Here is a 12,052-nt window from a genome sequence, read left to right as displayed (position 1 = left end):
CCCTCGATCGTGAACGAATCAGCCAATCGTCCAGATAGAAGGATATCCTTATCCCCTCCTGATGCAGCCAACCTGACACATTCGCCATTATCCTGGTGAAGACTTGAGGAGCCGTGCTGAGACCGAAGCAAAGAGCTCTGAATTGGAAGCACTTGCCCTGCATTACAAATCTCAGGTACTTCCTTGAAGTCGGATGGATGGGGACATGGAAATACGCGTCCTGCAAGTTGAGGGACACCATCCAGTCCCCTGGACGTACTGACGCCAGCACCGACTGAGTCGTCTCCATGGAGAACTTTGTCTTCTCCACAAAGACGTTGAGAGAGCTGACATCCAGGACGGGTCTCCATCCGCCCGAGTTCTTGGGGACCAGAAACAGGCGATTGTAAAAGCCTGGGGAGGATAGATCCCGAACCGGTTCTATCGCTCCTTTGTCTAGCATTTGGTCAACAAGGTCTATTAGGGCCTTCTGTTTCCCCGGATCTGAGTACCGGGCTACTAAGGCCAGCGGAGCATCTGCTTGAGGAGGTTTTTTCAGAAAGGGGATCTTGTATCCTTCCTTGATGACTGAGAGGGACCAGGTGTCCGCCCCTCTCCTCTTCAAAGACTGCCAAAAACCTGACAGTCTTGCGCCTACTGCCTGGAGGAGACGAACTTCATTTTCTGGAGCGAGGTCTGAAAGAACCCCTGGTAGATCTTGGTCCTGATTCTTGCCTTCTCCCTCTAAAAACTGGTTTTGAAATAGTCCTGCCCCCGAAAGGGCTGCTGGAATCTCCTTTCCTCCCGTTTCGAAGAAGAAGGAGGGGCTGCCAAGGGCTTACAAGCAGAACGAGATAAAAGGTCTTGGGTGGCTTTTTGGGCCAGAGAAAGCGTAATGTCATTAACCAGGGACTCGGGAAAAAGATGTTGAGAGAGGGGGGCGTAAAGAAGCTCAGACTTTTGTGCAGTGGTAACAGACCTAGAAGCAAAAGAGCAAAGCAGAGCTCTCTTCTTTAGGATCCCAGTTGAGAACAGAGCAGCCAACTCATTCGCCCCATCTCTGAGGGCCTTATCCATACAGGACATAATACTGGTAAGGTCCCTAGATCCTTCCATCTGGTCAGTTTTTCTTGCGAGAGTCCCAAGCGACCAGTCTAGAAAACTAAAAACCTCAAAGGCTCTAAAAATACCTTTGACGAGATGATCCAGCTCCGACATCGACCACATGACCTTGGCTGAGTTGAGAGCATGCCTTCTAGCAGAGTCCACTAAACCAGAGAAGTCACCCTAGGAGGAGGAAGGCACTCCCAGACCCAAAAGTTCCCCAGTTGCATACCACATACCCGCTTTTGAAGCAAGACGAGCTGGTGGAAATGAGAAGGAAGTCTTAACTGCTTGTCTCCGCTCCTTCATCCAGTCATCAATCTTCGTAAGAGCCTTCTTTGCGGAGATAGACAGTTTCATCTTGATGAAGGCCGACTGTTTCTTGGCCTTCTTTCTGTTAAATTGGGACTGAGGAGATTGAGGGGCAGCAGGTTGGAATTCCTCTCCAAAAAGTTCAAGAAGGGAGCGAGAGAGAACTTTGTAATCTCCCGCAGCGTCGGCAGGATTATCATCGTCATCAGAAACATCCTTGAGGTCCTGATCCATATCTGCAATATCCTTCGAACGAGAAGAAGGATCCTTAGAACCCGACAAGGGCAAATCAAAGGCATCGTCCTGCAAAAGACGGGTTGCATCCTGGAGTCCAGCGCTAGAAGAATCCTTGGAACGAGAGGCAGTATCGTCCCGAAGAGGCAGGCTGGTATCGCCCTGGCACCGAGAACGAGAGGCAGAGTTGTTCTGAGGTCGAGAGCGAGAGGCAGTGTCGCCCTGGCGTCGAGAACGAGAGGCGGTATCGTCGTGGCGTCGTGAACGAGAGGAGGTATCGTCGTGGCGTCGTGAACGAGAGGAGGTATCGTCGTGGCGAAGCGAACGAGAGGAGGTATTGTCGTGGCGAAGCGAACGAGAGGAGGTATCGTCGTGGCGAAGCGAACGAGAGGAGGTATCGTCGTGGCGAAGCGAACGAGAGGAGGTATCGTCGTGGCGAAGCGAACGAGAGGAGGTATCGTGCTGGTATCGTGAACGGGAGGCGGTATCGTCTTGGCATCGAGAACGAGAAGCAGCATCGTTCGATAAAGTATCGTCTCGGTATCGAGAACGAGAAACTGTATCGTCCCGGTATCGAGAAGAAGTATCGCCTGGTGAAAGCACACATTCCTCATCCTGGCGTAGAGAGGGAGAAGTTTTCTTTAAAGAACTACTCCGTTCTCTCTCAGAAGCAGACTTCTTAATAGGTAACGAGTCGTCTTTACGTCTGTCAGACTGGGCGTGAGGGCGGCTAAATGCTTGCACCAACGTCAAAAGTTGTTCCTGCATGACAGACATAAAGGATTTAGCAACATCAGCTGGGTCTTGCGGCCCCGAAGGAAGGGGAGGGCTGACGAATAACACTCGTAGAAGGGGGAGGATCTTCGGCAGTAGGCTTCGGCTTCGCCCTTTTCACAGGCACGGAGTCGAAATCATCCTCCGACGGACAAGGTTCATAACTGCTAGAACCGGGAGAGAAAGAACGAGACCGTTCGTCGCGGTTCCATCTCCTCTTAGTAGGTCTTGAAGCTTCAAACTTCCATTTACGTCTGGTTCGGAGAAGAAAACAACACATCCGACACGTCTTTCCCGTGACGGTCAAGAGCAGCCTGGGAATCGACAACAGGACTGTCTGAGGCGACGGCTGACCGAGGGTACGTACCTCTCACCCCCTTTCGGTCATCGACGTACCTTCTCCCTTGGTCCTGGGAGCTTGGTAGAGGTCTAGGCCTAGGGTAATGACAGGTTCGGTCAGTCGCCACCTCCACTGCACTAACACAAGCACTTTCACTTTCCTTACCTTTAAAGGCCTCCTGTTGTTCTTTAATGGGCTTCAACTCGGCAGCCAGGGTCATCCGTAGATACGGAACCTGTAGGAGGTGCAGGAGTTACTAACTCAAGGGAAGGATCAACTTCCAAAGAGGAATCAATTATAGGTTCAATAGATAAATCTACACTAAGTTCGTCTTCCTTACCACTAACAGACTTAGACTTAGACCTAGAAGCTCTCCTAACTCTATCGAGCTCTAGTTTACGCACATAGCGCTTCATAATCAACCAATCTTTCTCATCCAAAACTTTACATTCCCCGCACCTATTATTAAGGGCACAAACAAAACCCCTACAATTCGAACACACGGTGTGAGGGTCTACCGCCATTTTCGGTAGTCTCACCTTACATTCCTCATTCGCACAGACACGGTAATGACTCTTTTCACTCATAATGAAAACAGCAAAAAAGCTAAGAGAAAACAAAAAACACGATCGCCAAAACCCCAAATCAGAGTACTTCACCAAAAAGGCAGACTGGTACACCGAGCAGGGAAAGCGAAGAAAAACTCTTAATGACGGACCAACGTGTTGTCGATCCGGCTGGCAGAGATGAACTGAAGAACAGAAAACGGGAATGATTCCTCCTACCACCCTTTAACAGGTGTTACCACCCATCCACCACAAGGCGGTTGCCACGTTTAGAAAAATTCTGCCGAAATAGAGATTATTAGCTATGTATATATAACTGCCAGGTAAGTTCTATTCATAAAAAATAATTTAACTATCCAAATGGAAAGAAAAAAAAAATCAAAGCTAAAAAACATAATATTCATCATTAGTATATTATACTGAACTACTTATTTTTGAAAGCATTATACTAAACTACTTAATGTTAATATTGTTATTCTAAACCACATATTGTTGAAATCTTTTTTCAAATGCTTTTCCAGACAAAACTCCAGCCTGTTTTTATTATGGTGATTTTTCCAGGCCCTTCAGTATCAGCCATGGTCAAAACAGAACGAGGAAGCAAAATAACCTCTTTCGATTACATTATTGATAGAGCCAGAGAATCACAAACATATTGGAGATGCGCGAATCATAATATCTGCATTGCAAGATTGACTACAACAATAAAGTATTTAGCAGAACTCCTTCTGAACACTCCCATCCACCAAATCTTTTTGAAAATCTAGGTACAAAAGTTAAAGAAGAAATAAAGCTTCTTGTGGAACGATCTGAAGAAATGCCAAGCTATATTACTGATGGTGCAACTTCAGATATCCCTGTGATTATTACTGGCACTCTACCAAAAAAGGTATCTCTCAAATGTACACTGCGACGGAAGAGGTCCGGTCTTAAAGAAGATGAGCTATATAAGACTGCAAGAGGTTATAATTTTTTACTCTTTGAAAATGAAAAGGTTTCTATTTTTGGAACTTTAAAAAATCTGGAAATCTTATCTAATAACCGAGTGGTTCTGTGACAGGAATTTTGACTCTGCACATTTGGGTAAGCAGCTATACATGATCCATGCGCTAATTAGTGAAAATAAAACAGTGCCAATACTTTATTGCTTAACAAACAGTAAATCTGAAGTGGATTATGATTTAATATTTAAATTCATTAAAGAAGGAAGAAATTTAAATGTCACATCAATTACAGTAGACTTTGAAAAAGCAGATATAAACTCAATTAAAACAATATTACTCACGTTTCTATTTATGGCTGTTTTTTTCCCTTTGGACAGTGTTTGTGGCGCAAAATACAGACTATGGGTTTATAATACAATACATTTATTGTAAAACAGCTGCAAGCAATAGCTTTCATACCACCTGATGATGTACCTTTCTTGTTTGAACAATTTATTAATTCTTTAGATACAGAAACAAAAATTTTTAAGTAATTTTTATTTTTCCTAACATACTTACCGAGAACTACTTTCTTAGGAGGTCACTGGTGATCTCTCTCTGCCGACCAGAGTTTTGAGTAAGTTACCCCCCCACTCCGCGCTCTAAGTAGCCTTACCCCCCCCATCAAGGAATGTGCCCCGAGGGTAGGATTAAGGTAGGTCGCTAGCTTGCTGGGTCAGCATCTTCATTAAATTCTATTGAATTAGCATAATGCTAGCAAGGGAAGAGAGGCACTCGGGGAAGGAAGGGAGGGCCATTACCCGAAAGTAGTTCTCGGCAAGTATGTAAGGAAAAATAAAAATTACTTAAAATTTTTTATTTGTTCCAACACGAATACTTACCTCGAACTACTTTCTTAGGAGACTTACACTTTAGGAGGAGGGAGTGCTATTCTGACCCACTGACCCAGCCGTGGAGGCCAACAGGCCTCTGGATAACGGGACCTACTAGAGAGCGGAAGCGAGGGTAACTACACAAAAATTCACGTTAGTGTCTAAGTACTCACCCTTTGAAAAACTTCTTTTGACATTCCTTCTCGAAGCGTAGCCGTGAAGAATGTGTTATTTTCTGGGAACAGACGGTACTCCCCGAAGAGGCAAGTAAGCAACTGGGTAGGAGGTAGGAAACCGCACTTGTGCCTACCGGTCGCTAGTCTTGAATGCGCCTGGGGTTTTACCGTTACACCGCTTGGAGGGCGGAGATGACTGTTCCAATGGAGAACCCGTCCAAGGATTTTCTTGAGTAGTCCTTGAGGTAGTGGGCAGTAAAGGTTAATTGGTTCGACCAAGTACCTGCTCGCAGAATTTGCCCTACTGCCATGTTTTTCTCAAAGGCTAAGGAGGTGCTCAGGCCCCTGATGTCATGAGGTCTGGGAGTGCCTGGCACTGCCATGCCATCCTCCTTGTAGGTTCTGGCGATAACCTGTCTCAACCAGGAGATGGTGTTTTTGGAAACTTGTTTCTTATTAATACCTGTGGAAACGAAGAAGCTCTTGATGCCTGGTCGGAGATGCGCTGTCCTTTCCAGGTATTTTCTAATTGTTCGCACTGGGCACAATTTTAAGTCTTCTGCATTATCTGTCTTAGGGATGGCAGGAATTGAGAAACCTTCAAACCTCGGGTCCCAGACTGCTGGGTTCTGAGTCTTGGCCACAAAAGAAGGCACGAACTTGAAGGATACTTCTTTCCACCCCTTTGAGTGAGAGACGTCGTATGACAGACCATGGATCTCTCCCACTCTCTTAGCGGACGCCAAGGCCAGCAAGAAGACGGCGTTGAGGGTGAGATCTTTGTCTACGATATCCTTCAAGGGTTCAAAGGGGGGACGACACAGCATCTTCAGGACCTTGGCTAAGTCCCACTGGGGCACTCTCCTCGCCTGAGGGGGGCAAGACTGCTCAAAGCTTTTGACAAGCATCGCTATGTGTCTCGAGGCCCCCAGGTCGATGCCCTTCAGGAGGAAGACTTGGCCTAAGGCAGCCCGAACCCCTTTTATGGCTGGGATTGACATTCCTACTTTGTCCCTAAGAAACACCAGAAAATCTGCTATGTCTGGGACAGAGGCCTTAAGAGGTCTAATGTGCCTCTCAGAGCACCAATTCGTGAAGGAGGCCCATTTTGCCTGGTATATCGCGGCCGACGACTTTCTCAGGTATAGAGACTTTCTCTTAGCCGCGGAGGGAGAATAACCTTCCTTCTTCAGGAGCCGCTGGATAGTCTCCAGGCGTGAAGACGAAGGGAGATCGGGTTGTCGTGGATCTTGAGAAAGTGAGGCTGGTGCAGAAGGTCTGACCTGGCGGGTAGAGGCCACGGCGGGTGGCTCGTTAGGTCTTTTAGGTCTGCGAACCACTCCCTCTCCGGCCACCAGGGTGCTACCAAAGTCATCTTTAGGTTTCGGGCGGCCCTTACTCTGTTGAGCACCTGTCTTATCAACGTGAAGGGGGGAAAAGCGTACACATCCAGATTGTCCCACTTGTGCTGAAAAGGCGTCTTCCAAGGCTGCTTTCGGGTCTGGTACGGGGGAGCAATAGACTGGGAGTTGGGCGTTGAGTTTCGTTGCAAAGAGGTCCATCACCGGGGAACCCCAACGCTGAATGATGAGCCTGGCTACTTCTGGGAGGAGGGACCACTCTGTCCCTACTATCTGGCCCATTCTGCTGAGGCCGTCGGCTAGAACGCTTTTCTTCCCGGAAATGAACCTTGCTAACAACACCACGTGATTTTCCTCGGCCCAATTCAGAATCTCTATGGTGAGATCGCACAACTCCCTCGATTTCAAGCCTCCCTGCTTCTTTATGTATGCTACTACCGTAGCGTTGTCGCACATCAACGCCACGGTGTTTCCCTTTAGCAGACTTGCGAAGTGTAAGCACGCCTTCTGGACTGCTTTCAACTCCAGGACATTGATGTGGAGTTGCTTTTCCCCTTCCAACCAGGTACCTCGTGCCGTCCCGTCGAGAAGGTGGGCTCCCCATCCTTGGTTGGAGGCGTCTGTAAACAGAAGTAATTCTGGAGGGCTGGTCCCGAAGGGCATCCCCTTGAGGGAATTCGACTGGCAGTGCCACCATTCCAGGAAGGGTCTTGTGTCTGGAAGGACTGGAATTAGCACTTGTTGTGAGTCCGTCTGGCACCAGAGGTTCTTGAGATTCCATTGAATGGATCTGAGCTTTATCCTCCCTTGGGGAACTAGTTTCTCCAATGAGACCAGGTGGCCTATCGGCCTCTGCCAGTCTTTCGCTCTCCTGGGTTGTTCTGATAGGAACGGCTGGATGATGTGCCTGAGGTTCCTTATCCTGTCCTCCGAAGGGAAAACTTTTCCTTGAATGGTGTCCAATGTCATCCCCAAGTAGTTCATTCTGGTGGACGGGGATAGATTTGACTTCTTTGGGTTGATGACAACCCCCAGATCTCTGCAAAACTGAAGGAGACTTCTCCCTTGTTCCTCCAAGAGGGCCTTTGAGGCAGAAAGGAGCAACCAGTCGTCCAGGTATCTGATAAGGCGGATGCCACGTTCGTGAGCCCACACTGAGACAGTCGTGAAGACTCTCGTGAACACCTGGGGCGCTGTTGACAGACCGAAGCAAAGAGTCCTGAATTGCAGGATCTGGGAACCCCATTTCACCCGGAGGAACTTCCGACTCGAGGGGTGGATCGGAATTTGGAAGTATGCGTCCTTGAGGTCGACGGTCATCATAAAATCTTTCTCCCTCAAGGACAGCAGGACTGACTTTGGCGTGTCCATCTTGAAGTCCGTCTTTTTGACGAACTTGTTGAGAGCTGACAGATCTATAACCGGTCTCCACCCCCCCGTCGCTTTCTCTACCAGGAACAGGCGACTGTAGAAACCTGGCCCTGGGAGAGGAACTTCTTCCATGGCGCCCTTTTCTAACATGGAGGATACCTCCTCTTGAAGGGCGGTCCTCTTTAACGGATCTTTGGGAGCTATCCATTCCGTCCGGTTGGCCGGAATAAGAGGGGGTGGATTCGTCAGGAACGGGAGTCTGTAGCCCTCCTTTAGGACGGACACTGTCCAAGGCTCTGCCCCTTGAGCCTTCCATGCTTGCCAATGTTGTCTGAGGCATCCCCCAACCCGAGGCTTGGGCGGGGATAGGGGGCCTCCCACTCTCTATTTTCATTTTCATAAAGCATGTATGTTTTTTTTTTTCTTTAAACGGGTTTTCAATTGTCTTATCAAACAATTGTTTTGTCGGCTACCGGTAACCATACATACTGTAGTTGCCAGTTATTCCCATTTCTTTCTAGTCGTAACAAAACCCTTGTAAATGATTCACAAGTTTGTATCCCTGTAGGAACAATTCTAGTTTCCACCAACTCTAGTCTATAAACTTTCAATTGCATGGTAGAAGTATAGGAATATTGGGTAGGATTCATTACAATTATAAAGGAACTGCAAACATATATCTCCTAAGTCATCTGCTTCTGCTTCCACATAAAGTATCTTGTGATTATGACAAGGTTTTTAAGTGTAACACTATGGTACAATATTATTAAGTTCTGCCTTCTATTTCTACTTGTATAAAAAAAAAAAAATTCAATGAAGGCCACACTAGTACTTATATGGAATCGGGGTTTTTACTCTAAACTCCAGTTTAACTTAGAAATAATATACAAGGCTGTGCAATAAGAAAAATTTTCACCCTACAGTATTTGCATAAGAAATGGTTGAGCTCACTTGAACATGCGTATTCAAGAGTAATTCAAATATTGCAGTCTTTACCATATTTTTCTAACTGGTTAGAACTCACTTGAACATGCATATTCAACCTAATTCAAGAGTAATTCAAATGCAGTTTTTACCATATTTTTCTTTGGAATCCTAATGTAAATAATGGTACTATTCATGTATACTGGAATTAATAAAGAAAAAATATGAAAAATAAACAGACAATTAAAAATTATATGGGGGAATTATCTTTTACAGCATATAATCTTCGAATGTAGCCAACTCAGGAAGTCCATAAGACTGCATGGCATAATAGCGGACATTATACACAGGATTAACTGGTCTTACCTTTCCTTGCTTGAGTCCAACATCCACTGCCGAGGCTGTGGTATCTTTGGAAGTTTTATCTGTGGAAATTATTTCCAAGAGCTGCATTTTGTCCACTGGAGAGAAGTAGTGCATTCCAACCACCTGTTCATAAAGCATTCAACTTACAATATGAAAAAGTACATTAATAAAGATTAAATATCACACGACAGTTAATTGACTCGAGTATTGGTGTCACATTCAATTACAACAGCTATGACAATTCAATTAATTCATAATTGTAAACTAAATACAGTATTGGATTAATAAATTTACAAACCTTTTCTGGCCTGCTACTGACGGCAGCAATTTGGGTGATCGGCAAGGCTGAGGTATTGGAAGCAAATATGCAGTGTTCTGGTAGGCGAGGTTCAACTTCCTTAATAACACGATGTTTCAGTGATAAATCTTCAAACACAGCTTCTATAACCATATCAACATCTTTAAAACTATCATAAGTAAGAGTACCTTCCAAGTTTGACATGTACTGGTCGGCAGTAAAGGAGCTAATTCTTTTCCGTTTAACCTTCTTGTCTAAACCAGCTTGAATCTGATTTATACCTCTTGACAAACCTGCATGATTCATATCTTTGAGAATGGTCGTGTATCCCTTGTCGATAGATACCTGGGCAATACCTGCACCCATCAAACCAGCACCGAGTACAGCCAAGGTCTTTGCTGGGCGTTCAGGCTTTCCAAACCTGTTTTTCTTGCATTCTGTCTGCCCATGAAATAGTCCAATAAGACCCCTACATTCTTTAGTTACTGCAAGCTCACCAAAAGCTTTGCTTTCAGCTTCATAGCCTGCCTTAGCGCCCTTGTCAAGTCCAGTGCGAATAACTTCAAGAATTTTGAGAGGGGCTGGATATAAACCGCCAGTAAGTTTCATTACAGATCCCTTGGCTTTCTGGAAGACCTGATCTTTGACAAAATTATATTGTAAGGCTGTATTCATTACATTTTCCATTAAATTCTTTGGTCCACGTTTAGCCTTCAAGTCACCACTGGCTAGGTCTTTGGCTGTTTTAATGGCTATTTCTTCTAAATATTCTAGGGTGCGAACATCTGAATTGTCAACACCAGGCCCTAGCAGATTAACAAGCCCATCAACTAATCCCATTTTCTTTGCTTTATCTGGTTTAATAGTTTTACCAGTAAGAGCCATGTCTAGAGCACCAGGTAATCCAACAAGCTTAGGTAAACGCTGTGTTCCACCACTTCCTGGCAAGAGGCCTAACATGACCTCTGGCAAACCAAGACCTGCCTTATCTTTAACTGCTAAACGATAGTGACAGGCTAAAGCAACTTCCAAGCCCCCTCCTAAGGCACTACCCATGATTGCTGCTACAACAGGTTTCTTGCTTTTCTCTATTTGGAATAAAATATCTTGACCACCTTTTGCTAAAGATGCAGCTTCTTCAGCTGTCTTACACTTTTCTAACATAGATATATCTGCTCCAGCAATGAAGCATCCAGGCTTCCCAGAAATGATGACAGCAGCTTGAATTTCACTGTTTGTTTCAATCTCTTTCAAAATAGATTCCACCTCTTCCATAACAGGTTGATTCAAGACATTAACTTTACCTGGGGAATTGATAGTCACAACACCTACGCCATCTTTAACAGCCAAGTTAACATGCTGCCCAAGTGCTCTTGCTGATAAAGATAAATATCTGTTGTTCACCTGTGCCACTGAAAAGATGAAAAAAAGTTTTAAAAATTAGTGAGTTTTGGGGGATACAAAATTAAATAATAAAATCACTGCCTTGCTTTAGTGGTCTCCGTATTTACAGTTCTAATTAACAAAACCAAGTAACGGCTACATAGGGCAAGTTAATAAAGTTTGCTATCTACTGTATATCATGACAAGTTTTAAAGTGATGGATTACCGACTATTCCTTGATCAAGTTTACTTTGTTGTCACCATCTGTGAATGTGAGAATTTCTTTAATTCCTAAATTGTTTAAAATTCCCTATGAATATTTAACTTTCTATTCTTCATTAGGATACATCATATTACAAAAATTGGGAATTCACTAGCAGGAAATTCAATTTGCTTATATTTGTTAAGAATTACTGAATATTCATATCTAATCATTTTATCTATCACAATAAAAAATATACACATTGTAAAAAATTTGGTGTTCAAAAATTAGAAAGTTACATGACCATTCCTCATTTTTTTCACCATTTTTTTTTCTTTAAGAGCTATTTGTTTCCATACACTGCTTGGTGAGCAACCCCAGCAGAAACATCCTTGTTTATCCAAGGGAAAATCAAATTTTAATTTCAAAAATTATTTCCAAACTTACCAGGTATATTTGCATTCAATATTTATTTGTACACAAGGTCAATTGAATATCAAAAGTTTTTAAGGGCTCTAAACTAGCCTACCCAAGTACTTGCATTCTGCCACTACCAAGGACTCAGTAATAGTTTGGTTTCTCAATAGGGGATAATCTTATTTATGAGCACATACAGTATATTATGGGGTGGTGGAAAGGTGAATACTGTACTGTATTGCATATGAATAACAGGCAAGTATTGAAATAACTTATAAAATGATAAATTAATTAATTTCAAATGAAAGTTAACAAGTATTCATATGCTGATTTACACATTTACCTGGATTGAAGGATAGTAATCAATATGAGACCTACTGAATAAAAAAATCTAGAACCTCACTGAAATAAAAAATCTTTTAAATACTG

General features: G+C 44.2%; 1 protein-coding gene across 1 annotated transcript in view; it reads right to left on the bottom strand.

The window, feature by feature from the left end:
• Positions 1-12,052, bottom strand: part of Mtpalpha (monolysocardiolipin acyltransferase Mtpalpha) — a 50,592-nt gene that overhangs the window by 18,198 nt on the left and 20,342 nt on the right. Inside the window, exons 2-3 of the mRNA XM_068347092.1 lie at positions 9,622-11,033; positions 9,324-9,446 (exon numbers count right to left, since the gene is read on the bottom strand). Coding sequence (XP_068203193.1) covers positions 9,324-9,446; positions 9,622-11,033 — 1,535 coding nt within the window. The remainder of the gene's footprint in view (positions 1-9,323; positions 9,447-9,621; positions 11,034-12,052) is intronic.

The sequence above is a fragment of the Palaemon carinicauda genome, chromosome 23, assembly GCF_036898095.1.
Source record: "Palaemon carinicauda isolate YSFRI2023 chromosome 23, ASM3689809v2, whole genome shotgun sequence".
NCBI lineage: Eukaryota > Metazoa > Arthropoda > Malacostraca > Decapoda > Palaemonidae > Palaemon > Palaemon carinicauda.
Note: the sequence above shows the minus strand (reverse complement) of the source record. Positions and strands in the feature narration are given on the sequence as shown.